The sequence below is a fragment of the Accipiter gentilis genome, chromosome 10 (assembly GCF_929443795.1).
Source record: "Accipiter gentilis chromosome 10, bAccGen1.1, whole genome shotgun sequence".
In the NCBI taxonomy this organism is placed as follows: Eukaryota; Metazoa; Chordata; class Aves; order Accipitriformes; family Accipitridae; genus Astur; species Astur gentilis.
Window position 1 is genome coordinate 24430476 of NC_064889.1, and position 24142 is coordinate 24454617.

Sequence of the window (24142 nt, forward strand, 5' to 3'; positions counted from 1 at the left end):
TCAAGAAGAGCTGACTCTAGAACAATGTATGTTACCACAGGGCAGGATGGATTCAGAGGATCCATTTAGAATGATTTCACAGGGCTCTTGTTACCAATTAAGCTGTGAAAATATCAAAATGTGTTTCATAAAGAGTGATTCTGTAGACCTGATCTATAATAGAAGGTTTTACATACAGTGTGAGGTGAGGATTTAATTTTGCTGCATGGAAGTGTCTATGTTCAATAGACATTGTGATGAACAGGAATTTCTCCAAATGGAGTCTTACTCCACACTTAGATGAGTTCACCAAGAAAAAGCCATTTAAATAGTAAATTGTTGGTTTCTGGTATAAACTGGTAGGAAAATAAAGAATCCTGTGTTGTTTCCTCTAGCCTTCTCGAATAAGCAACCGGTGTGCAGTAGCAAGCAGTCAACTGAGGCACTCCAGCCTTTCAGTAATCTACTATAATGTTCTCCTCCAGATGTGTAAAGCTCACAGTGTTGGATTTGACCTCCAGGTATGAACAGGAAAGATTAGAGAACATGATATTCACTCTGCATAATTTTTGTATGTAAATTCTAATATGGTGAAACCACTTAGCACAATGTAAAGTTGAAGTGTTCTGTTTAGCATAGTATAATGTTTAAGCGTTCTGTTAAAAACACAGAAAGGTGTTGCTCTACAGTTTTCTTGAAGAGGACTTAGTATAAATCAGAATTGTTTCATTTTAAATTCTTTTCATGACACTAATTAATGAACTCTCAATTGCATAAAGGTCTTCAGTAGTTCCTGTATAAATTAGTCCAATATTCTAACACTTACCTGTCAGCTTATTTTAGCTGGGGTATAAGTCTTGAAGAATGGCAGTACTGAGATATCTGTCTGATTTGGCTTAAGACTGGAAGCAGTGAAGGATGAAGAGTATTACAACATGTTTATGTTACACAGTAGGGAGTGAGATAGTGTTTCTCTTGGAGACTACGGAGAGAATGCTGTCCCGGCAGGTTTGTTCACGCAGCTCTGCAGGCAAAAAGGATTGTGGCTGTCAGCCAGGAGCTGTGCTTGGGTTTAGGACCATGCTAGCACCGAGTTTTCATGAGAGCACTTGGGCATCATATGGCCCTTTCACACACCTCTGTACCCATAAGAGAAGATACACTTTCAGAGGCCAAGAGGTCAGGTGATAATGGAGAACAGAAAGAATGAAGAAATCCAAGTGCAGTCTTTGCTATGCAACAAAGTGCTTCAGGCTTATGAACAGAATTGTAAAAGAATGAAATGTAAAAGAGTTTAGAAGATGTTATGCAAGACAGAACAACAGATAGAGATTTCAGATCCTAGGGCACAGGGCTTCACTGGGAAATGCAGAGTTTTGCAGAGTTTTACGTGTTTTCTCAGTATAAACCCTCCCTAGGGACGGCACCTGCTCACGAGACCTCTCCCAGTGACATGATAACTGTCGCTTAGCGCATCTAAAAATCGAACGGTGAGTTTTGCTGCTGACCAAACTGTTACCAGTATCAGGCCCATGATGAACCAGAGCAGAAAGAAGGTTAATGAAAGTTCATGTCCTGTGTATACCTAAGATGAAGTATAAGCTTGAAGAACATGAAAACCTAAGCATATTTTCACAGTCTTTCAACTTAAGTGTGTGTAAGGCTTTCAGGAGTTAACCTGTCTCTTGATAAAAATAACTGTGTAAGGAGATAATTTTTAAGATACTTATGACCATCTCTTACTGTTTTGAAACAAAAATACTTGCTATTGAATAGACTGTGCCTTATGTATTCTATTTACATGAAGTTAACGTATTGTATTTGCTACAATAAGTTAAAGCAATGATCTACTTACAATCCATTACACAATTCAAAACTAGCCTTTCTTAGACACAGTTGTGTACTTACTGTCCCTGTGTAATACATTTATTATAATTATCACTATTTTAGGAATAATTAAAGCACCTTTGTCTTTTTATTTAACAGGAAAAACAGGGGACAGTTTTTATACTGTATGAAGATCAGAAGCGATACAGATTGGGCATGATGTAAGTATACACTGTCAGTTCCACAGTCTGACACACTTGATCCAAAGCAAGTGACGCCACAGCGTGTGCTGGCTTGGGCTCTGACAAAAGTCACAAAGGAAATGAACAATCTGAACACCATGCACTCAAGTTCAATGACTGTCACCTACTGTTCAGGAAAGTATAATGACTTCTTGTAAGATTGGCCTTTTGAAAAGTTTTAGGGAGGCTTTAAGCATTTTAGTAATAAAAGAAGAAAAGTACAGGAATCTGCTTAGGTCAAAGTCTAACTGCATTGCAGACTAAAGACCTACTGCAATTAGCTTTACAAGAGCTAGATTCACTGTCAATAGCAATCTAGCTGGGAGAGCACATGGATTAGCACAGACTTACTTTTACAGGCAACATTATTAAAAACCTAACTATACGTGACACAAAGAAGGTTGAAGTTTAATGCCTTTTTATATTGTTCTTCACAAAATGATCACTGGCAGTCAGGCAACAGCAGATCTGATAGTTTAGTAATTCTTTAGACATATGAACCTCTCCTAAGAAGTCTAAGAAAGCATAATCTGGACATATCTACTATATACTGATTGAAAACCACTCCTCAGAGAGAATTTATGTAAAGTTTACTGCCAGAGTAGGACATAAAGAGCGAGGGGCTGAAACGGTCTGTTCTCAGTCTGCTCTGTATTCCTTTGATGCTGGAGCTATTTCATTAATGAGCTGGATAAGAAAACAGCTTCCTCGAGTGCTGGATGTGACTGCGAGTATTTTGGAGAGCAGAAATAGAATTCAAAATGATCTCGACAAATTGAAGAGACAATATGAAAAATAGAATTGCATTCAGTTGGAAGCAGGTGCAAGAAATTACATTTGAATAGCAGTAATGAATATGAGGAACAACTAGCTTTGCAGAAAAGGATCTGAGTTACAGTGGCTTACAAACTGCCTGCAGCTCACAATGTCGTGATCTTATGGAAGAAGGTAAACAATATAACCTGGGAGGCATTGGAAGTAATCCTTCCATTCTACTCAAGGGAGGCAATGAAAATGTTTAGAGTTCTAGAAAGCATGACTTACAAGGCAAAACTAAAGGGGGTGGGGGGCAGGAGTGAGATCTGCTAACAATCTTCAAGCACATAAAAAGCCTCCACAGGAAGGAAAAACCTGATTTCCATGTCTTTGGTAGTAGGACAAGAAGAAATGAACTTAACTTGCAGCAATAAAGATTCATGTTTAGTATAAGTAAAATTTCTGATACTAAGGGAAGAACTAATTAGATTGTTCAGTGTGGTTGTCATTGACAGTGTTTAGTAACAGATTAGACAAACCTCTCTCAGGATAATATTAAGTAGCATTGATCCTGCCCTAGCACAGGGAATGGACTAAATGAATCCTGAAGATTGTTTCTAGGGCTATGATTCTTTCAGCCTGTACTGAGCTCCTTGTGGATGAGGCTATTAGTAGTATGCAAGTGAGTCAGATTTGTTCAAAGCTTAGATACTCCTATACTATACTGCAGACACAATGTAAGCAGCCTACATGATTGAGCTGTAAGATAAATTTGAAAGGAAATCACTAAACTAGAACTTGTAAAATATCTACAGGAGCCATTTAAAAATTGATTTAGGCATCTGAAAGTGTCCATAAGCTGCTAAACTCCCTTAACAGCCCACTGATGCTGAAAGGTGAGCTCTTTCCTTCCCTGACCCCAGCTATGAAGTCCTCCTCCCTCCTGACCTTCCTTGTGCATAGTCTGTGGTGCTTGTACACCTCTCCAGGAGCTGATTCAGCTGAATAATTCAGCAGAAAGCTTTCTTTTTATTGGATTGGTTTTCTGTGAGGCTAAGATAGAATCAGCCCATAGAGGGGTATATAGTGAGCATGAGAGTTGTGAAAGGGTAGGTGGGGAGGAAGCGAAGAGAGGAGAAGGACCCGTCCCTTTCAGAGTCAGTGAACTGTTGGATTGGCTTGTCCCTGTTTGTGGGGTTTCACTCTGTTAGTCACGTACTTTGGAAAATGAGTCCTTATGTTAGAGATACTGCATCCTACCTACATTCTTGCTAACTCCTTTGGACCAATACATTGGTGGTTGCTTCCCCAGTAAGAAACATAACAATACCTCTTGGATAACCAGCTTGAAGGGACAGTTATTAATATATTACCAGAATACTCTCAAATATATTTGCCATATATTCTGATCCCAGATTTGTCTTCCATCAGATTTTCAATGCAATTTCATTATCTTAATTTGGAAATATTTTCAAGAATGTAACAGTTTGAGCTTGTAAAATCACTGAAATACTGGAAACACCTATGTGAATCATCATCCATTTTACTACTTGGAGATCTATTGTCAGTTCCAGTCAGTAAATGAAGTACATTCTTCCTCAGCTAAGCTCATATGTATTGAGAGTCTGTATGTGCCACTGAGAAATCAAAGCCTCAAAAGCTGCAAGAGTCTAAGAAATGCTGATACTGCTGAAATTTCTTTCAGATGTCTTTCACAAATAGTAGGCAGAAGCAACAGTTCTTCTGAACTAATCTAGGTGTTTAAAGTGTTCTACTGTCTCAGTCCTAACTCAACGGTAGCTTTTTACTTGGAGTAGCTGAAACCTTACTGCTTACTTCTGCTGAGTTGATTAATAAAAATTATTTATTACACAAATCCGTTCTGTTGACAAGTTAAAATGGAGCCTCATCTTTCATATCTCCCTGAAGATTGCCACCTTGTGAGATTGAAAATACTCATTAAATTCCATCACCAGACAGGCACAAATGAGAGGGCGATTGTTTTTAAGCATGTGAAGGGAATCATTGGTAAACTCATTTGTTTGGATATCATTAACAGAACAATCGGAGAGGATCTCCAGGGGGTCCTCATGACCTTTGCTCGCAATCTCTTCATCATCCATCAAGAAATATCAGCACCTAATATGCAAGGCGAGACCAATTTTAAGGTGAGGTGTTAATTAACTAACGATCCTGGTTAATTTCTGTACAAGGGCTGAAAATACCTCATGCTGTATCATAAACAAGTGCTAAACCATTCCTTTTTTATTGTTAGCAGTATGTATTTTACAGTGTCTAGGTCAATATAGTAAGTCTCCCAATGAACCTGTTAGTTAAATTTAAGTTTGAAACTTTTTCTTTGAAAAGAGACATACTTTAGTGTGAAATTACTTGTAATGTAATGCTCCCAACTGTCCTTTGTAAAAGCAAAGGAGCTATTGGCACTGCCTCAGACAGTTCTGTCACAATTGTCTGTTTTATTTTAAAGGGACACCATCAAGGTAGGAATCTTAAATTAGAAACAAACTTCTCGGTTCATAATAGCTCCTTAGATTATTAACACTGATTTCTTTTAAGCAGGCAGCCACTGAGTATTTATTCCATTAGTTCACATCTTTCACCCCGCCATCAATTTCACAAGTCAATTCTGCTCCCAATTTTCTCTGCTCTTTAAATCTGCCCGCAGTGCCCATCCCTGTGTGCCAGAGGATGCTCTGGGGTGGTGCGGGGGGAGGCAGGACAAAGCGCTGGGGCTTGTCACAGTGGGAACGTTCCCCCAGGAGCACCCACCTTTACTCAGAAGCTCCTTTGTGACGACCTCGCTGGCAAAAGGAGACAGTAAAGCAATAATGAATCCAACCCCGTGCCCTGAAACAAGCACTCATTACAATGGTGCTTTTTGATTCCAGAGAATAGCTAAACTTTCCGGAGGGAGTTCTTTTACTAAACTGCATCACCTTTAACTTTATCAAAAGTTTCTAAGATCCTGTCTGTAAGCGTTTTGTAGAAAGGTGAAGGGGAGCACTGTGTTACAGATTCGCATCTTAAAGCACATACTGTAATTTATATCAGATTCTTTCCAGTGTTAACTCTGACTACATTTTCGTCTGACAAGCAGAGTATGAAATGACAGTTTTAGAGAAGATAAAATTAAATATCAGCATGTTACAGAATAAACAAACAAACAAAACCCCACCCTTTTTTTCAATATGAGGGAGTGGAAAGCAACCATTGAAGAAAAACATAAAAAGGAACTCTTCTTTGTAGTGAGTTAACAATGATTTACATACATGAAATAGAACACCTGTTAGTTAATTAGAAGTACAAATTGCAATGAATTGTATTTTTTATTTACCTGAGATTTGTACATATTTACTAATAATTTCCCCAACTGTCCCCAAAGTAATAGTAAATTTAATTGGTGCATCATGTCCTGTGTAACACTGGTTACCTTTTCAAGGCAAGTACTACCAGCTGTGCATTTTGGCTGCTAGATTTCATTATAATGCCCATTAAATAACTTGTATTCCTTGAATCCGTTACAGATGGCAATTCAAGGTATCAAAGCAATTCTAGGAATTACAGCAGAAAACAAACTGAAATTGGAAGAGGAGCAACCTTCGAAAGCAGATGCTTTGAAAGAATAGTTAACGGAAAATGTTTAAGTGCCTTATTCTTTATGCTTCTGGAAACACTTTCTCATCTGTAAGAACAGGTTTGGTTTTCCTTCTGTATTGGCATGTGAAGTAATATTAACTGAGGCAGTACATTTCCATGATTTCCGAGTGCTGTGTTTAGAAGGATAACCCTTCTTTCACAAAAATAAACTGCTGAAAAGCAGAGGATCATGATAAATGCCCCTGAAGTTCATACTGTCATTCCTGAGGGTACAGAATATGTTTTTAAAATCTTATTAATAGGGGTCACACTGTCACTAAATCAGACTAGGAGATCCTACTCCATTGAAAAGAGTCCTGTACCCCTGAATTCCCTTTCAAACCTTCTAAAAGACCAGCTTCTGACATGAAAGTAGGTCTAGTGTTCCTCTGCCCATAAACAAATACACTTAAATGCCATCCTAGCAGTAAGGCTAGCAACCTGGATTCCTCTTCAGAACTGACTGTCCGCTATTTCTTTTGTTATCTACACAATTTTTGCAGCAGTTGTTTCATGTTCATTTTCAAATTATCAAAAATAATAATAATAGCACTAACTCAACAACGGATTCTGAGAGAGGACCATTAGAATTATACTGGAACGATGATTCCCAGTATACCATGACTTTTGCGGATCTATCTGTCCATCAGAGAGATTCTGTATTTCAGATACTGGTGACTTTTTTTGTCACAATTGCTATGCACTGTTACGTTAGAGGGCAACAGTTAAATTTGTAAAGTTATCTTTATCCATCAAATCTCTAATATCCCAACAGACAACACATTCTAAATTTTACTATAGAAGAGTGCATCTTCTCCATTGGATGGATACTATTGTCCCAAGCCTGGCAAATATCTTTGCAATTACTTCCCCAAAAGCTTGGGCAAAGCCCGTTTTTAAGATGAATAATGAATGTGACCATGCAGTTGCAGCAATCAGTGCCAGGGTTTTCCGATGCCCAAGTCTTTGGTCTGTTAGCTTCATACATTATCTTTTGTGTTACCCTTTTTCTCTTCTACTTTGGTCACAGAAGTAATTAATTGCAGATGAGAATATTTGCATAAATGCTGTTCCCTGTTTTAAATAAAAATCTAAAAGACTATTTTTGTTTAACTCGTTTGGTTTTGTTCCTTTCTTGCATGTAATCTCAATATGGTCTTGGTTTTGAGTATACCAGAGCCCACACAGATTTTTCTAATGTGAAATTTAGCCAATGAAGGAACTTCCTGGAAGTCTTTATGGTTAGAAGTGAAAGTAACAAAGGTATTTTTGGCTGTGGTAGGTACAACAATGATCTCTCACTTGCCAAGAAATAATATGCCAAAAAGCACAGTATAATTGCAACAAGATAAGATGTATTTGTGCTCTGTTCTACTTTGAGGGGCTGCAGACCAGCCTGTTGTTCTGACTTTTTCCTCACCATATTTATAATGCACTCTCTCCTATTTTACTGATAAGAAGCTCTTTGCAGATTTCTCACCTAGCTTCACACCCAAGCTATATCATGTTCCAGTTTGGTCAGGAGAAGCAATATCCTGGAAGAAAAGGAGGCATAGGAGAGCACAACAGTACCAACCCGGGAGTCAGCTAGTTTCTTAAGGGTTAAGGAAAATGAAGCCTTGATCCAAGCCAGAACAACATAAGGTCTGAGAGGCTCATTAGTTCACTGGCACTTAATAGACTGCAGTGTCCTAGGAGTAAATGAAACCTGCACTTCCTTATGTCTTTGTTCTATTCTGACAAAAGAAAACTGTACCTGTTTTTGCAGAAAACAAGTGACCTGAAAGTTGCCATGGTGAGAGAGATTTCTCAGTATGTACAAAGTGTGAAATGTATTTTGAGGGAAAAAAGTTTTTAATTACTATTAACACTTCTGAGCATTGAACTGATGGAAGGATTGAAACTTTACGGTCTCTCACATTCAATTCCCATGCTGCTGGTGACAAAAATGTATTTTTTTAGCAATACAGCAGATATAAAACAAAATCATAATCTTTAAAAAAAATTAGAAATATAGTCATGATTTTCCTGTTCACACAACTGGATTATTTATTCCCACTCACTAAAGGAATAATAAGTTCTTGAAATGTAGCTTGAATTTCAGAACATGATCTAGACTGGGAAGAAAACAGAGCAACTGTGAATGGAAAGATAAAAGGTGGCCCAGGTGTGGCTTCTCATCAGAAATTGGCAGAGAATTCTGCAGCTAGGGACAGCAAAAGCCCAAGCTGGTTCCCCAGCTGCAGTGTGGAGGAACGCTTGTGGAAGGAGATGAGGGGCAGTGGGGTTTGGCATCAACTGCAGAAGATGTGGGCAATTAAAATAAAGGTTTCACGCTCCTGATAGGCCAGAGCTGCAAATGAAGGTGTGCATTCACCTGATACCACTTCATGGACTTTGTTTTTGCAAGAATTGACATACTGTGTGTAGCACATGTGCTACCCATTTCAGGTCATTCTCCTGAGAGAACATTACCTGGAATTGATACTAGAAACTCTGTCTCCCTTTTCAGATAGTTGGGTGTAAAGCCCCGGGGGGGAGGGGGTGTGGCATTCAGCTCAAGTTTCTACATTTAGAATGACAACTCTGAGCACAGAGCAATAAAGCAGTTCAACAGCACAACCACTTCCAGATGTGTTCTGAAATAAAGTGTTCACCCTACCCATTTCCTGAAAGATCTCTGATACCTCATTCAAACGGATTGTTCAGGAGAATTTACCACCTTCAATCTCGGTTAAGGTAACAAATCCCTAGAATTTTAAGACTAACCTGGTCCTCAGCATTTCACAGTGATGACCTAACATCACTTCCTATTTAACACATCTCCTGTCATAGATCTGAGGTACTCCCTCTTATGGTACACAGATCCTCTGTATTTCATTTTAGACTACAGATTTTGTTACACCAATCAGGCACTAAAGATTAGGAACTACAATCACTGACAACCTTCATGAATGTAATTTAATCTATCATCTCAACTAATGAATGGCTGAACTGGTTTTTAGCGTCATCACAAAGATGTGCATTTCAGGAGACGGTTTTGATGTAAAAATGTTCAGACTGTACCTGAATCCAATGAACACAGAGACCTGAATTGTGCAACCAAATATTATTAACAGAATACATTTGGAAGAATGCTTCATAATACTTCCAGCCTCATCTTTAGGAGGTTTGGTCATGATTCTTGCATACTTTTGAAGTATGCAATGTTTTGCTATGCATTTGTAAATACAGATGCTACCTCATTGCACGTGTAGTATGTTGTGCAAGTAGAGGTGCATCTATTAACTAGTGCAAGGTTATGCTGTCAGAGGCTGAAGGATTTCTCCTTTCTTCTTGCACTTTTAACAATAAGACAACACAAAATTAACAGCTAAATACCTTGAAATAAATACTTTAAAAACCAAAGTAATTGTCGTGTCCACTTTATAGGCAATAGCTTTATAGGAGGTAATTTTGACCATGAAATACAACAGCAGAATATCACTCTTCAGGTGTAATACATGAGTTCAGGCCTTCACCATAGCAAGCCACAGTATCAGATTCCGACTTCTCTTGTATCCTCAGTCGTCATTGCCACTAACAAACAAAGATACTAAAGCTAACTATAAGCTCTATTAACTATAGGAAGGTGAACTTGAGTGGAATCTGTTACTGACTATGATTAATAATTACTGGTTCTACACACATGTAGTACATTACAGTAAATAAACGGTACATTGTTGGGCAGTAATTGATTAATTAGCACATTCATACTACATAGCTCAATGGTTTAAGATTGCTGAGTTTGAGATATTACTTGCAATTATTAGAAGGAAAAATCTGTTCCATTTCTCAGTTTACTCTTCTGTACAGTCTTTTTTTTTTTCCTCTCAAATAGAATGTTTAGTGGTTCAAAACTTTAGCTTTTATTTAGAAAAATCATATCATGGAATATTGGCTATGATTTTAAAGTATTTCTCTTCCGAGGGGTCTAACACTTTCAAAGAACTATTTTTTACCTGATATCACTGTCAAGTTTTACCAAATAAAATCAATGCGGCTTAATAAATTTTTTTGCCTGAGCGCAGGTTAATGCTGCAGCTGTGAGATGTGCCAGCAACACACAGGGTGCTCCCGTCAGCACGCACGCTGTTAAACAAAACCACTTCTAAAAAAGTAATTGCCCGATTCTTTGCGATAGCCTCCCTCGCTGTAAGGAGCGCTAACGTTCGCCCTGCTGTCGGGCGCCCGGCCCGTCTCTCGGCCTGCGTCGGGCAGGGTGACTCGCTCCCCTCGCTTCACGGGGCTGCCCCGGCCGCCTCAGCCGGCGCCCGCCTCGCCTCGCCTCACCTCACCCCACCCCACCACACTTCACCGCAGCGCGGAGGGCTCCGCCGCGGGCTTCCGCGCCTCTCCCCCTGCCCGGACCCTCCCCTCCCCTCAGGGAGCCGCACACACCACACTGCCCCGCTCTCCCTTCTACCCACAGACGAGGACCAGCCCCATCGCTTCCACGGACAAAGTCTACCGCAGAGCCCGCGGCCACTACCGTGGCCGCCACCGCCGCGGAGGTAGCCCCCCCTCCTCCTCCACCGCCGCCGCCCCCCTCTTCCCGCCCTCCGGCGGCTGGCGCACGCGCTGAGGTGGCGCACGCGCGCCAGCCCGAGCTGTTGAGTGCGGGGTGGCTGCGGGAGGCGCGCGGGGGGGGAGGGGCGGCGAAGCGGCCCCGCGGGATGCGGGCGCTGAGGCGGCTGCATGAGGCGGCTGTGGGGCTGCTGCTGTGGCGGGGGGGGTCGTCAACGTCGTCCCGTCCCGCCGCTTCGGAGGTGCTGAGCCAGCACCTAAGGCAGCGCGGCCTCCCCTACTGGACCTCGTACTGCGTCAAGTACAGCGCCGTGCGCAACGACCAGTTCGGCCTCTCCCACTTCAACTGGCGGGTGAACGGCGCCAACTACCACATCCTGCGCACCGGCTGCTTCCCCTTCATCAAGTACCACTGCTCCCGCGCCGCCCCGCAGGACCTGGCGCTGCAGAACGCCGCCTTCACCGCCCTCAAGGTCCTCAACGCCGGTGAGTCGCGTCCCGGGCCGGCTCTGCGGCCTCCCCTCAGCTTACCTCGCCGGCCGTGAGGCGGGCGGAGAGGCGCTCCCCCTCGGCTCTTGCCGTTCTCCTGTAGCCGGCGGGTGGAGCGAGGCGCTTGCGGCGGGTGGGCTGCGCCCCTCGCAGAAGGGACGGCCGCGGGAAGAGGGACACGCCGGCGGGGGTTGTGAGGTAAAAGCGGGGCTGGCCGGTGGGGGGCCGCGTGTCCTGCGGTCGGGACGGGGCGGGGGGCTGTGGTTGCGGGCAGCACTCCGCCTCTCCTCCCCGCTCCGCTCCCCCTGAGGCGAGAGAATCGGCTTGGGGTGCCTCGTCCTCCGCCCCCACCGGCTCGGAGCAGGCGGCGTAAGGAAACGGGAATCACAAAATGCCCGAGCTTTCAGCAGCTCTGAGAACTGTCTGAGACTATCTCCGATAGTCTTTGGGGTTTTACCGAGTTCGTGTTTCTCTGTCCGGTTGTGAGAGAGAAAAATTAAACCGCCTGAAGGCAAACGCGCCAGCGCTTGTTATTTAAATGGCTAACATCAGTTGGTATGGATCATTTTCCATCTAAAAATCTGCGTTCTGTTACCGTGGATGAAATTCTGTCCTCTAAGCAAATACGCGAGCGCTAGATCAAGCAAAACAGCGTTTCTTAGAAAGCGCCTGGGCTAATTTTTTTGCATCTTGCATACAGGCAGCGTCTAAGGTAGTGGAGGGCTCGGACCATGCTTGATCCTAAAGTGCTGCTGTAATACAAATGCTTTTAAATAAAAATGTTCTATCAGTAGCTTATTAATATAAAAATGGATATAAATAAGTTTTGAAATACATCATTATTCAAAACTTAGTATGTGGGTACCACACTTATTTAAATGGTGACAGTTGCGTAACTAATTTCACCAGTTTCTTGTTTTCATGTTTCATTTTTAAAAAATAAATCTCATTGGCTTTGCAAGTCTTCAGTGACTTTTTACAAAACGTGTCTGCTAGTCTTTATTTTTTAATCTTTCCAACTGATATAGTGAGAAAACATAATCACAGAGATTGATTTCTTAATAATAACAATTGTAAATCTGATTTTATTTTTCCCTCTGCATAGTCAGACCTTTTATCTTCCCCATCTTTCTGGCAGCTACCCTGTATGTTTTATATTTAAATGATCAGCAAGCATGATTAAAAAGTCAACTCCTCTCTCTCTTCTGAGAATCTAGCTTAAGGACTTGGGTAACGTTAACCACGTTAAATTCGGTATTTCTGTACCTTACTGAATTCAGGGCCTAAATCCATCTCCATTTTTTCCCCCTACATTAAGTAAAATATTGTTGCCTGTAATAGATGTGTAGCTCGGCAGTGCAAAAAATGATGGCACTTTTTATATATACACCTTTCTACTCATTCCAGTTTTGTTGGAGTTGGTAGTCTTGACTACTGATCGAATTTTCCCAAGAGCAGCTTCATGTTGATGTGTGAAGTCACTGCTTGTTTTCCTTCCTATCTCTACTCTGGTACATAGATGAACTCCGAACTGATACCTAAGTGGATGTCCAGGGATTTTGTGTTTTAGTGTTTGGTTATATACATGTATTTTCTTTAATTGGTAGAAATCAGGCTGTAGACATGACCATGTTTCACTTCTTTCATACTGCTATCCTCCCCTTTTCTTTTTCTATTAATTCCTTCGTATTGCTGCTTTTCTTAAGCTGCTTTCTGATTCTTGTGTGCTTGATACGCAAGAAGGGTGGTATTATGTACTCATAGCTGCTTGTAAGCATTTCACTAAAGGCAAAATGTTAATAAGGCAGCTTTTACAGGAATGCTTTTCCTGTAATTTCATTTTTGGAGTCATTATTCTTTGCTATTAGTAGGTGGTTTTAATTTTCCTGGCTTGCTATCTTTGTATGTAACATGTTTTTGTCTTTTCTTAGGCATCCCAACTTTACTATATGGAATTGGCTCCTGGTTCTTTGTCAGTGTCACAGAGACTGTTCATACGAGTCATGGCCCAGTTACTATTTATTTTCTAAATAAAGAAGATGAAGGCGCAATGTACTGAAATCATGCCCTCAAGTACCTGTCATTTGGTGGGTTTCTGTGTTACAGCTGCTACAAATATCTACTCCCTTTGACTAAAAAGAACTGAAGGCAAGTTTGGGGTTTTTTTGGTTTTTTTTTTTCAGTGCCTTCTTTTACTTAACATGCTGTCTTCAGGAAGCCTGATGGACTTTTTGGTCATAAAAGGTTTATTTTTGCAGAGGTCAGTAAAGTTGAAAAAGTAGAAGCCTTAGGAGAGGAATTAATATTTCCAAGGGTATTAGAATTTATGGAAGTCAGTGACCAGTACTGCTGAACAAACTCGTGATAATTTAAAGAGATACATCTACCAACTTAGATAACTGAATTGTAGCATGTGGGCAAGGAAACTGTGAACACACTAGACATTTTCAGAATGTCTCTGAAAAGATTAAGCTGCTTAGGTTTAAACTCTGACTAGATGTTTCATAATGCATTAATTGTCAGAGCTGCAAGCATGTTTGAATGAATCCATGGCACTGACTATTCACAATTACCTGGAAGACTCTTTGGAAAATTAGCACCCTACGAAGTTAAAAATGGCTGTATCATATTTCTTCAAATGATATTTAAATAAAATATCTAAAATATGTTTTATGCTTGTATCTTTTGCAATTCTTGAACTCGACACCTGCTTTTTTTTTTTCTTTTGGTTGCTTTGTAGGTACATAACAAAACCTAAGTAATCTAGAAGATGTAGTCCCCTGTGCTAATTTACAAATTGCTGATCTTTTTAATTAATAGATGAGAATGAGAAGATCATTTTTTGGATGCAAAATAACTGATTTGTCCAGCTGTAACTGAGCACAGCTGTAACAGGCACATATAATGATGGAATGTCTTAAATTCAGTTGGAAACCTGGGCAAAGAAAAAGCTTTTAGGGAATTATTTGGATAGTGGAAATATGGAATTATTGGATAGTAAGTTCAAACAACAGAAACACCTGTACAGGCTATATTACTGGTGCTTGGTTTTAGTGCCAGCAAATAATGTTGTCTATTCCAAATCCCATGTCTGGTGACGTAAGTTGATTATTCCAGTTTTTGTAAGCAGGAAGATAAATGTAGGTACTGTTTTTGGAGGGTAATCACTATTCCTAAATAAATTATTATCAAGCTATGACTACAGTATAATTTAATTTAAATACTTTTTTTACTTAATTCCAGATAATGGAACTGTTTCCCACTTAATGAAGCAATACATGTGGTTTTTCTCAAAGCAACGCTAAATACCACTTTAATCAGAGAAGTGCTTGCACTGTTCTGTTTGATTTTGGAGAATATTCTTGACACAAGTTAAATGGTCTCAAAGATGAAGAGACAGTATTATAAGAAGCCTCATTAATAATAAAAATAATGACTTGGCATTTTTCTAGAACTGCTTTTCACTGTATTGGATAAATAACTGCAGCTCATAAGTTTAAAGTCAAATACTGCTCATTCATTGCCACGGATCTTGTCAATATCTTGCTGTAAAGGTTTAGTCTCAACGCAAGGTTGATAAAATGGTTTTTAATTACCAGACTATAAATACAGCTCTTCATTGGAGTTGCACCTCCACTCAGTGCAGCTTGTTTGATTTCTGATAATGTGTGTTGCTGACTTTGCTTACCTGTTTTTCAATAAATGCCGGCAACATGACTCCTTGTCCATACAGTGATGGGCAAGTCTCCTTAGAGAACATCTTTGACAAACTACCCTATTGATTCCTGCAATTCTGTGCTGCTTGCAGCATTAAATAGAGACTTGATTTCTTGTTCAATGATCTCACTGTGTAACAATTAGGCAAATGTAATATTTTCTTGTATTACATGAAAATCAATAGACCTCTTGCTCTTATGAAGTTGCTCATGCTAAAGGATGAACTAGAAGATGTTTGAGGGCAGCGTGCAAATACGGTATCATAAGTTCATTTTGTTAAGGCTTGTATGTGACCTGTTAGAGGACATAAAGGGAAAAATGTGCTATTTATAAGGGATAACGCTTGAGTTATTAAATCATGACAAAAATAATTTTCAAGTATGAACATAAACCTACTTGCTTGTCTTCAACCAAAGGTAAAATACTTCATCTGGCTTTCATTCTCTTTTTGCTATAAATACCTATTTCTTAGTATCTTTTTTTCATCACTTATCTTTAATTTTTGGCCTGAATGCAAGAGAGAAATGTTGAGGGCCAAGAAGATCCAAGATGATTCATACCATCTTGTCTGAAAAATTTCTGTAAGGCTTGGGGGAAGATAGGAATGTCAAGCAAGGATGAGCATGTAGTGTATAGTTCTCAGCTGAACCTTTGCTGTTTTACCTTTCTAATCCCCATCAGCACAAACTCTTCCTTTGTGGCAGTCAGCTCCTAAAAGGACAGCAGAGTCTTCTGTTGTGAAGAAGTCTGAATGCTTGAACTAAAGAGTTTTGCTGAAGTGGACTTTTAAGATGAGCTTCTAGCAGTTTAGTTGTTCAAAGATGAATTATTTGCATGTGTAGCACCTAACTGCTGTCTCTTGCCTGTAAGGTCCTTTCAGGTTGTCTTGTAAACCCATTGCTTTGAAAGACAACTTGTAGGGAACCAGGCTTTGTTAATTACTCTGGTCTGGAATAATTTATTTGTACTTGTTTTAATTAGCAGCTTCCTTTTTGTATGTGTTATATTATGCATATGTTGTGTATGCAACATATACTTATGTTGATACGTATTTTTTTATAGATGATTGAACTACAAAATGACCCTTCTAACTTTTTACAGATTTGATCTGCACTATTTCCACTTGAAATAAAGTGTAGTTTATCTTGTAAGTCTTGCCTTAATTATCTCTTTACTGTATTCAAGAATGATGTTTAAATGAGTGAGAGATGACATAAAAAGGCAGAGAGCTTTGTTTCACCTCACTTAACAACTACTTCAGGTAAATGAAACCTTAGTCTAAACCCAGAGGATCAGGTAGCTACTTCTTGTAGCAGTCTTTTTAAACAGTAATGACTATTGGGGGCATCTTAACCTAAACGAGTGCTTAGCATTACATCTTACCTAGGTCAATGGTCTCAGGTATCTGAGTTAAACTGTGTTACTGTAAATTAATGGAAAATGTAACTGCGCTTTGCTGAAAGATCAATGTCCAATAAAGGCTGCACAATCAAATCTTGTTGCAATGATTGAGGTCCTTAATTGCCTTTCAAAGATAAGGTGGTAATCAACATAGGTTTAACTGATCTTTTTTACCAGTTCAATTACATGCTAATGACTACAGCCAAGTCAGGATCTTTAACTACTTATACTTATTAAATCTTATGTTTGTTGTGAAAAATTACTTAAGCCACACAATCGATAAAACCCAGGTTTTAATTACTATATTTCACTTTTATACCTTTTTGTATGTTTGACAAATGTTTCACTGGCAACTGTGTAGCACTAATGATAGTACACCAAGAAAGACTGTTTTCTGGTATTTTCTACTCCAAATTATGATAACACGTGGGTGTTTTTATGTTTGTTTTAATGAAGTTTTGTGACTAGTAATGCAAACATTCTAGGCAGCTCATTGTACTTAAATACAATTTTTACACATAATACTCCTTTTATCACTAGAAGATGTACTACTTGCTAACCTTCAGCTGGACACAATTTCAGCATGAAGTTCTTAACTTTTTTCCAATGTAAATTAATACGAGTTGTAGATACTAGTAAGGATTGATATTCCCAATTGTTTATGATTAGTACTCTCTCATTGTCTCAAAAATAAGTTGCTGTATCCCCTTCTTCTTGATCTCCTTTCTTTGCCTGGAGTGAGATCCAGTGCTTTTCTCCAGTCTTCAGAGGAACCTGGAGCCAACTGACCTTTCAATGACTTAAGCAGAAGTTAGATCTGTCCTCAGCTTGCTTTGTGTGGTTGACCTACTGTAATTCGGAGCACCTAGCAGTGTTAGGTAGAATCTTCTGGGTTTTTTCTTTGGTTTTGCATATTTGTGCTTACTTTGCATGCAAAAGTTGGCAGGCACGAACAGATCTTGGTTCCTCAAGACTCCTGCAAAGTACAGCAGCGGTATCTCAAATTCAACAACAGAACTATCTGACGAAGTGATGTACCTGTGCTTGTATGCAAGTCTGAGCTTCTAGGTGTGCTTGCTTAGGCTTGCTAGGCTCGCTTGTGCTCAATGAAACTATGAATACTGAAAATCTGTAAAATGATAACTACATCAATAACCTTACACTTAGTTCGAGTCAATCATTTCAAAGAAGCTGTCAGTCCTTACGGAGCTCTTGTGGCAAAGCACACTGGTATCAGTTAATGTACTTATTAAAATAATGTACTTATTCCAACTTGGCATCAGTAGAGTAGGAAGGCGAGGCAATTACTCATCAACAGAGAAAAAGGCTACTCATTTTTTTTTTCCTGGGTTTTTTTTTGAATTGCTGAGGTTAAAGAAGTTGGAGGAGAGAAGGGGAATGATGATGTGGAACTTCTGGAGCTCCTACAGGATAATGGAGTGGAGAAAATGTTCATTCTCTGACAAATGTGCTGAGTAAATGGAGACTTTAGCAAAAACATTTTCAGAAGGGGTGGAGTGGTGTTCAGATGGAGAAGGATGGATTTGGTAGGAAGGATGTCTAGAATGGGACTGAGAATGAGCAAAAAACGGTTAGGTTTTAAGTTGCTTGCTTCACCCTGGTACTCTTCAGCTGTAAGTATTCCCAAACCTATTGATGCCCCTTCCATTACTAAAGCTTTCTGGAAAAAGAAAACAGGAATCCAGAGTTCATTCTTCCAGCACTCAAAAGTGTTACTGCAGTTGTCATGGAGAGATTTAAAGTTTCTGATTAAATAGAATTTATTGGAATCATTCTATAGGAAAGAAAAATTAAGTAGAAATGTGTGAGTTGACCAGATGGTCTCCTTTGAGAATCTAGTAGCAGTAAAAAGATCCTTGATGTTGAAATGTCTTTGCAAACCATAATTGTAGATTTCCCTGATGCAGGTTATTATTGGATGAAACTTAGGTATTTATTAATAGTTGAATACCCTTAGGCCTCTGATTTAGACCACTTTGCCTAAAACAAAAGAGATTTTGCTTCATATATTATTTTCTTCAGCCATTTAATTTAAACTGGCTTTTGCTGTAACTCCTTAATCATGTTCACTACAGAAAAGTAAGTTAATAATTTTGAGAGTTGTCATGATTTCATCCCAAAATATACATATTTATGGAAGTAGATGTCACATTAAGCTGTTTTGGGGCTGTATGGTTCGGTTTATATACACCTAAGAAAAAGTGGCAGCTTCAGCATTACAGCAAGGGGAATTTGGAATAAAAATTGTCACTAATATGTTCGAAATTTATTTACAAGATTTTTTTTTGATTTCTAGAAGAGTAAGATGTTCTTACTGTGTTTGCATTTAAGTCTTTCAAATAAAGCTTGTGTGCAGCAGAACATCAAAATTTGCATTAATGATTGGGACACTTGATGTCAATTACTGACCTTTGTGAATTAGTAACTGAATAAATGCAGCTGAAATAAAGAGGGCTAATGTATCACAAAATATTTCTTACTCATGGATGAGTGTAGTTTAACCTTAATTATTTATGCTAATACATCATAGTGTTCTAGTAGATGCACTGCGATAGGCTTTTTAGGAAGTAATGATGTCTGTGTAGCATGAGAGCTTTCTGTAGCAGACTGTAAGAGATCATGATTTTGTCTGAGTTCAAGTTATAAATGATCCAGATCATTAACATTTTCAGCGACGAGGTTGTCTTATAGAAAACTCAAATAATATCTGTTCAGCATTTAAAAAATTACAGAGGAAACCACTAAGGTTTGAGATGATGGAATACTGTGTGTTATAATTTAGCCAGTTTGGATGCATTACGGTTGCTGTTTGCTTGGTAAGGTAGAATACGTATGGCTTAGAGTGATTTTAATAACAATTGCATCACTTTAAGCACAGTTTATGAGCCCTGTTCTAGTTCATTATAAAACCAATTTATTACTTTCAGTGATATTAATAATCCTAATAGAATTAAAACTAAAACATGATTAAAAGCAATCCTTCAGACAAAAAGTCTGATCAAGGAAACTTTCAAGTTTAAAATGTAAATTTCAAAATAGACTACTTTTAAAGAACATGAAATTTTTGAACAAGATTATAAAATATTACAAAGTCAAACCTATTTTTATTCTTAGAAGAAATAATGGCATTAGATATGATTGTTACATGCTTAGTGATTCATGGGCCTGGTTATATACATGCTTTGTGATATATGAATTATTTAGTAAGAAAAATCACAATAATTTTGTTGTTACCCAAGAATTTATAGGTTGACAGAAAAACAATTATGCTGCCCCTGAAGCTGGTCTGATGTAACATCATTACAGTAACATCATTAATGATACACAGCCATTTTTGCTCAATCCAACTGGTATAGTTTACGTTGTAATTGTTCAGTAGTTGTGTATCATATCTAGCCTTTAAAATACACATAAACATGCTTGTAATCTGCTTTATTTCAAAATATGCTCATAATTTAAAGCAAGAACTAAACATTTAGTAATTCAGCCTAAATCAAGTTTACTGTTGTTTTGGGTTTTTTTTTCAGTTCAAGATGAGTTTCCTATGAGAAAGAGTTTTAAAAGATCTATTTGAGGCCAGATTCTGCTCCCCACAGCATTGAAAGTAAGATCCATTTATTTCCCAGTATTTGGTTCACAAATGGTCCTTTGCCTCTTACTCTAGAGAGCCTGCGCAAAGTGTTTCTGCCTGTTGAAGCCCATGCAAAGTGACTGCAAGGGGTAGTAGGGAGGCACGGAACGAAGACAGCTAGTTTTCTGCAGGTTTTAAGGGATCTTCATCTATGCGTGTATTGATCCAGCTGGTACACTTGGGTGATTCTTTCCTAGGGGATGCATTTTAGGGAAGAATATGTTCAGAAAGCCTGGACACTGTTGACCTACTTTTTTCATAAGCCTAAGGGAATTCAGTTCGCTGCACTCGCTGGCAATCTGAAGATGTGGGAAGGAAAAAAAGGTGAATTTCACCATGATACATTATTTAACCACATAGAAAGTTACGTACTAATCTTTTTTTTAAAAAAGACATGAAAATGTATGCTATTAAAGCAATGATCAGGTGCCATTTTCTCTAGGAAATGAAGAGCTTGTCCTTTGTTATTTATAATACCTATCTAGAAACTGGTACAGGGAGGAAGCAGAGATGGTAAATTGAATTTAGTGAACCAAGGACTGATGTTTAGATTCTGATTCCTCTGAGTCTGTTTATATGCTTTATCTGAATTACATGTAATATAGTACAGTACTGGTAATACAGTATTCCAGAACATTTTTAATAGTTAAAATGTTGAATAACATTTAGCACATGTAATTAACAAATGTTAACTACTTAGTCTGTTATGTGGTAAATGCATGCTATTCCTATGTCATAGCTGGGCAAATTCTAGTAGTAGTAAGGTTAAAATTTCCCAGGGATGCTCAGTAGGAGCGGTAATGAAAATGTAGGACTCTGTCCTCAGCTTCGTTTCTATGCCTCATGTGCTTCTACCCAAGGGTCTGAGCACAGGACTAGAGGACACTAGTTTTGCATCCTAATGCCAGTGGTAGTGCACTTCCTGATATGGCCCAGTGCAATTGGCATAATTTACCTGTTCACTTCCACTGAGTATTTACAATGGGCATATTGTAAGGGTTATTATAAAAATAGCATGTAGCGTGTATGTGAAGGAATGCTGTGTAAAGAGGACTATGCAAGTTCTAAGCACTGTGTTTTTTACCTGCATCAGCCTGATCCACTCCTGAGATTGAGCTCACACATTCTTCCACCAATGGCAAGGAAAACTCCTAGATACCAGTCCTGGAACAGGAATGTTCAAGAACAGGGCCAGGGGAGTCAGCTCTTTCTTTCCTTCCTCTTCTTTTTATGGAATTTTGGTAGATGGACTCAAAACTTAATTATATGATGTCTGTGGTAGTGAAAAGATAGAAAATTACTTGTGTTAGATAACTTCCTTTGCAGTGGGAATTAGAGAGGGAAACAAGTAATAGCTTAGTTTCTTACTTTTTGAAGGCCTTGAAAATTATCATGATAACCATGTTCCAGGCAATCAGTGGGGGACGGCATTTTTTCCATACCACTCACCGATACTCCTGTGAGATTCCACAGCATGGCAAATTTAATAATGTTAGTATTCTTCTGTGTCAGCATTCTGCTTTTCCTTGAAAACAAATGTTTATTTTCTTTACATGGCCATCTCCAGATCTCCTCTGTCCTCTCTAACCGCAATGGAAAGCAGCAGAGAGCAGCAGCAGACTGCAGTGAGACAGTTGTTCTTGTGCTTGTAGCATAAAACCAGCCTGGAAGTCTGTGCCACTGATGAAGGATATTTCCCACACACAAATAAAAATAGAATGTATTGTATTCCTGAAGGCATGGGCTTCATGATCCTCCTGTAATTAAAGAACCGATATATTGTTCCTTTGCAGATTTTGAATGTTATTTTACTGTGGATAGACAGTAACTTTGGATACGTAATTATAAATAGGAAATCCCTGCATATTTCTTGCTGGCAGCATGTCATCTGGATTTAGTGGAGAAAATCAGACTGCCTAATTATTTTTTTCTTTGCCTTTTTGGAATTCTTGACTTCCTGTGTTGGAAACTTTTAAGTGGAGATTCTTGGGGCAGTCAGCTACTGAACTTTAAGAATATTTTATGATGCATATTAAAAAATATATGTGTTCTTGCTACACGGTTTTCCCCCCAGTGTTGAGGAAAAATATAAAAATAGATTTGGGTGAAGCTCTGTTCTCATAGCAAAGTTCTGTGGGATGATAAAATAAATATTAACTATTTGTTTCAAATGTTGGTGTAGTTAGAATGAAAATTTCCTATGAAACATGGGTTTTAAAGAAATATGTGGCAAAACCAAACCTGTATCAAGAAGCACGTGCTTTATGTGCTGTACCTCTTAAGATATAAAAAAAACCTTGAAGTTTGATTACAGCAGCATCAACACAAATCAGAATGGGGGATTAAGGTTATGATTAGCCCTGGAAAATCTACATAATATTTATGCAGATTTCGCAAATTGAGTTGGTTTTCCCCATAGTCTTGTAAATGAAAAAGACATTTTAGAAAAATTGCTGTTCTATAGAAATTCTATGATTTTGTATCCTATTCTTTAAAATGTAATAGAAAATGAATCTGAAATGAACCTGACTGAAAGGTATACAGGGACTGTAGGTAAAAGGTTCATTTGCACAGAAAGACGTCTGTGTGGGCAGCACCAATCCCTTAGATACTTAGGAGTTGGGGGTCTATTAATTTCTAGTGTAGGAACTAAATTATAAAGTTATTGAACAGAGAGAGAATTTATCTCTGCTAATGGCCATTGAAAGATCCTTTTTTTTTTTAAAGCTCAAAGAAAGTAGAATTCTAATATGAGGAAGCTTGAAGATGTTTCAGGAATTAAATGAAATATACCTTCCACTTTTTCCCCTTCTAAATTGATAATATAAGTCAAATAGTCTAGTTTGTCATATATGATAATGTGAGAGATTGTGATAAAATGTACAGATCAATAGTCTACAAATGAGATTAAAGCTCTTCTCCCACTAAAAAGAACGGGAAAGTTTTGTGCCGCAGAGCTGTACGGAGGGGAGAGCCTTCCCGCTTCTGTCAGGTAAAAAGCTTTTTTTTAAAAGCTGAACATAGCATATCGTGGCTTGCGATCACGGTAGGGAGATGACACAGCTGTCATGCTCAAACGCATAACCCTTCTTTGCTGCTGCTGAGGACGGTGGATGTAAGCTTTTAACAGGGATTTTCTCTTGTCAGAGCTGTGCTTTGAGATGGTCCGCGTTTTGAAATGGACCGTTTTCCGCTGCACCACTGAACAGACGTGGGAAACCCCTTTGATGGAAGAATTTTACCCGGCTGTCAGTACAGCAGGTATTTAGCGGAGTATTCTGTAACTTGGAGGAAGAGCGGAGTGCGTGACAGCTATTGGCAAAACTGCTTAGAGCCCGTGAATGCAGACGCCTGGGTGTTAAGGAACGAGCAGAGCCCAGGGTAGTCCTGCTTCCAGTGCCACAAGCGACGGGTTTGTGTTGTAGTCCGAGGGGCAGGGGCGGGGGCGGGGGCGGGGCAGGGGCCTCGCACCCAGGCAGAGCGCGGCGACGTAGGGACTGTGCGAGCTGGCCGCGCGCGCGGGTTTCGGTTTGCCTGCGTTTTTGTGTGTTAGATTGAATAACCTGAAGAGAGAAGCCCACTGAGTTCTCAAGGAAAAGCTGTCGCCGGAGGGGACTCGACTCGTAGCTCTGAATTTCGAAGACTGGGGACTTTCCGCACTTTCTAACGAATGCAGGAGTGCGGGCCTGACTCTGATTTGCTGCCTCAGCAGTGTTTTTCCTGTTAAAAGTAGAAGCCATAAGGCGGTGGGACGTTAAAACCGGTGCCCCTGCGCTTGCCGGAGCGGCGGCTGCTCGCTCCCCGGGGCGGGCTGTCGCAGCGCGGACGGCGCCCGCCTCCTCCCCGCAACATGGCG

The 24142-nt window shown here is 39.4% G+C and overlaps 2 protein-coding genes and 1 long non-coding RNA gene across 5 annotated transcripts in view; 2 read left to right on the forward strand and 1 right to left on the reverse strand.

Moving 5' to 3' along the window:
* IQCH (IQ motif containing H) overlaps positions 1 to 7080 on the forward strand; it is a 72911-nt gene extending 65831 nt beyond the window's left edge. Inside the window, exons 18-21 of the mRNA XM_049812921.1 lie at positions 375 to 500; positions 1966 to 2027; positions 4864 to 4972; positions 6350 to 7080. Coding sequence (XP_049668878.1) covers positions 375 to 500; positions 1966 to 2027; positions 4864 to 4972; positions 6350 to 6451 — 399 coding nt within the window. The 3' untranslated portion in view covers positions 6452 to 7080. The remainder of the gene's footprint in view (positions 1 to 374; positions 501 to 1965; positions 2028 to 4863; positions 4973 to 6349) is intronic.
* Positions 7081 to 11137: 4057 nt separating this feature from the next.
* Positions 11138 to 14189, forward strand: C10H15orf61 (chromosome 10 C15orf61 homolog). 2 transcript variants are annotated; one of them, XM_049812849.1, is made up of 3 exons: positions 11138 to 11513; positions 13448 to 13603; positions 13700 to 14189. In XM_049812849.1, exons 1-2 carry the CDS (start codon positions 11177 to 11179, stop codon positions 13573 to 13575), a joined length of 465 nt encoding a protein of 154 aa, XP_049668806.1. In that variant the 5' UTR covers positions 11138 to 11176; the 3' UTR covers positions 13576 to 13603; positions 13700 to 14189. The 2 variants fall into 2 exon arrangements, with proteins under 2 accessions (XP_049668806.1, XP_049668805.1); XM_049812848.1 differs by having other exon boundaries at positions 13448 to 14189.
* A 5617-nt stretch (positions 14190 to 19806) lies between these two features.
* LOC126043690 (uncharacterized) lies at positions 19807 to 24115 on the reverse strand. 2 transcript variants are annotated; one of them, XR_007507501.1, is made up of 3 exons: positions 23850 to 24115; positions 21371 to 21559; positions 19807 to 20585 (listed from the first exon to the last, which is right to left on the reverse strand). It is a non-coding gene; the product is annotated as an uncharacterized LOC126043690 (long non-coding RNA). The 2 variants fall into 2 exon arrangements; XR_007507500.1 differs by lacking the exon at positions 23850 to 24115 and adding an exon at positions 21655 to 22017.
* Positions 24116 to 24142: the final 27 nt, after the last annotated feature.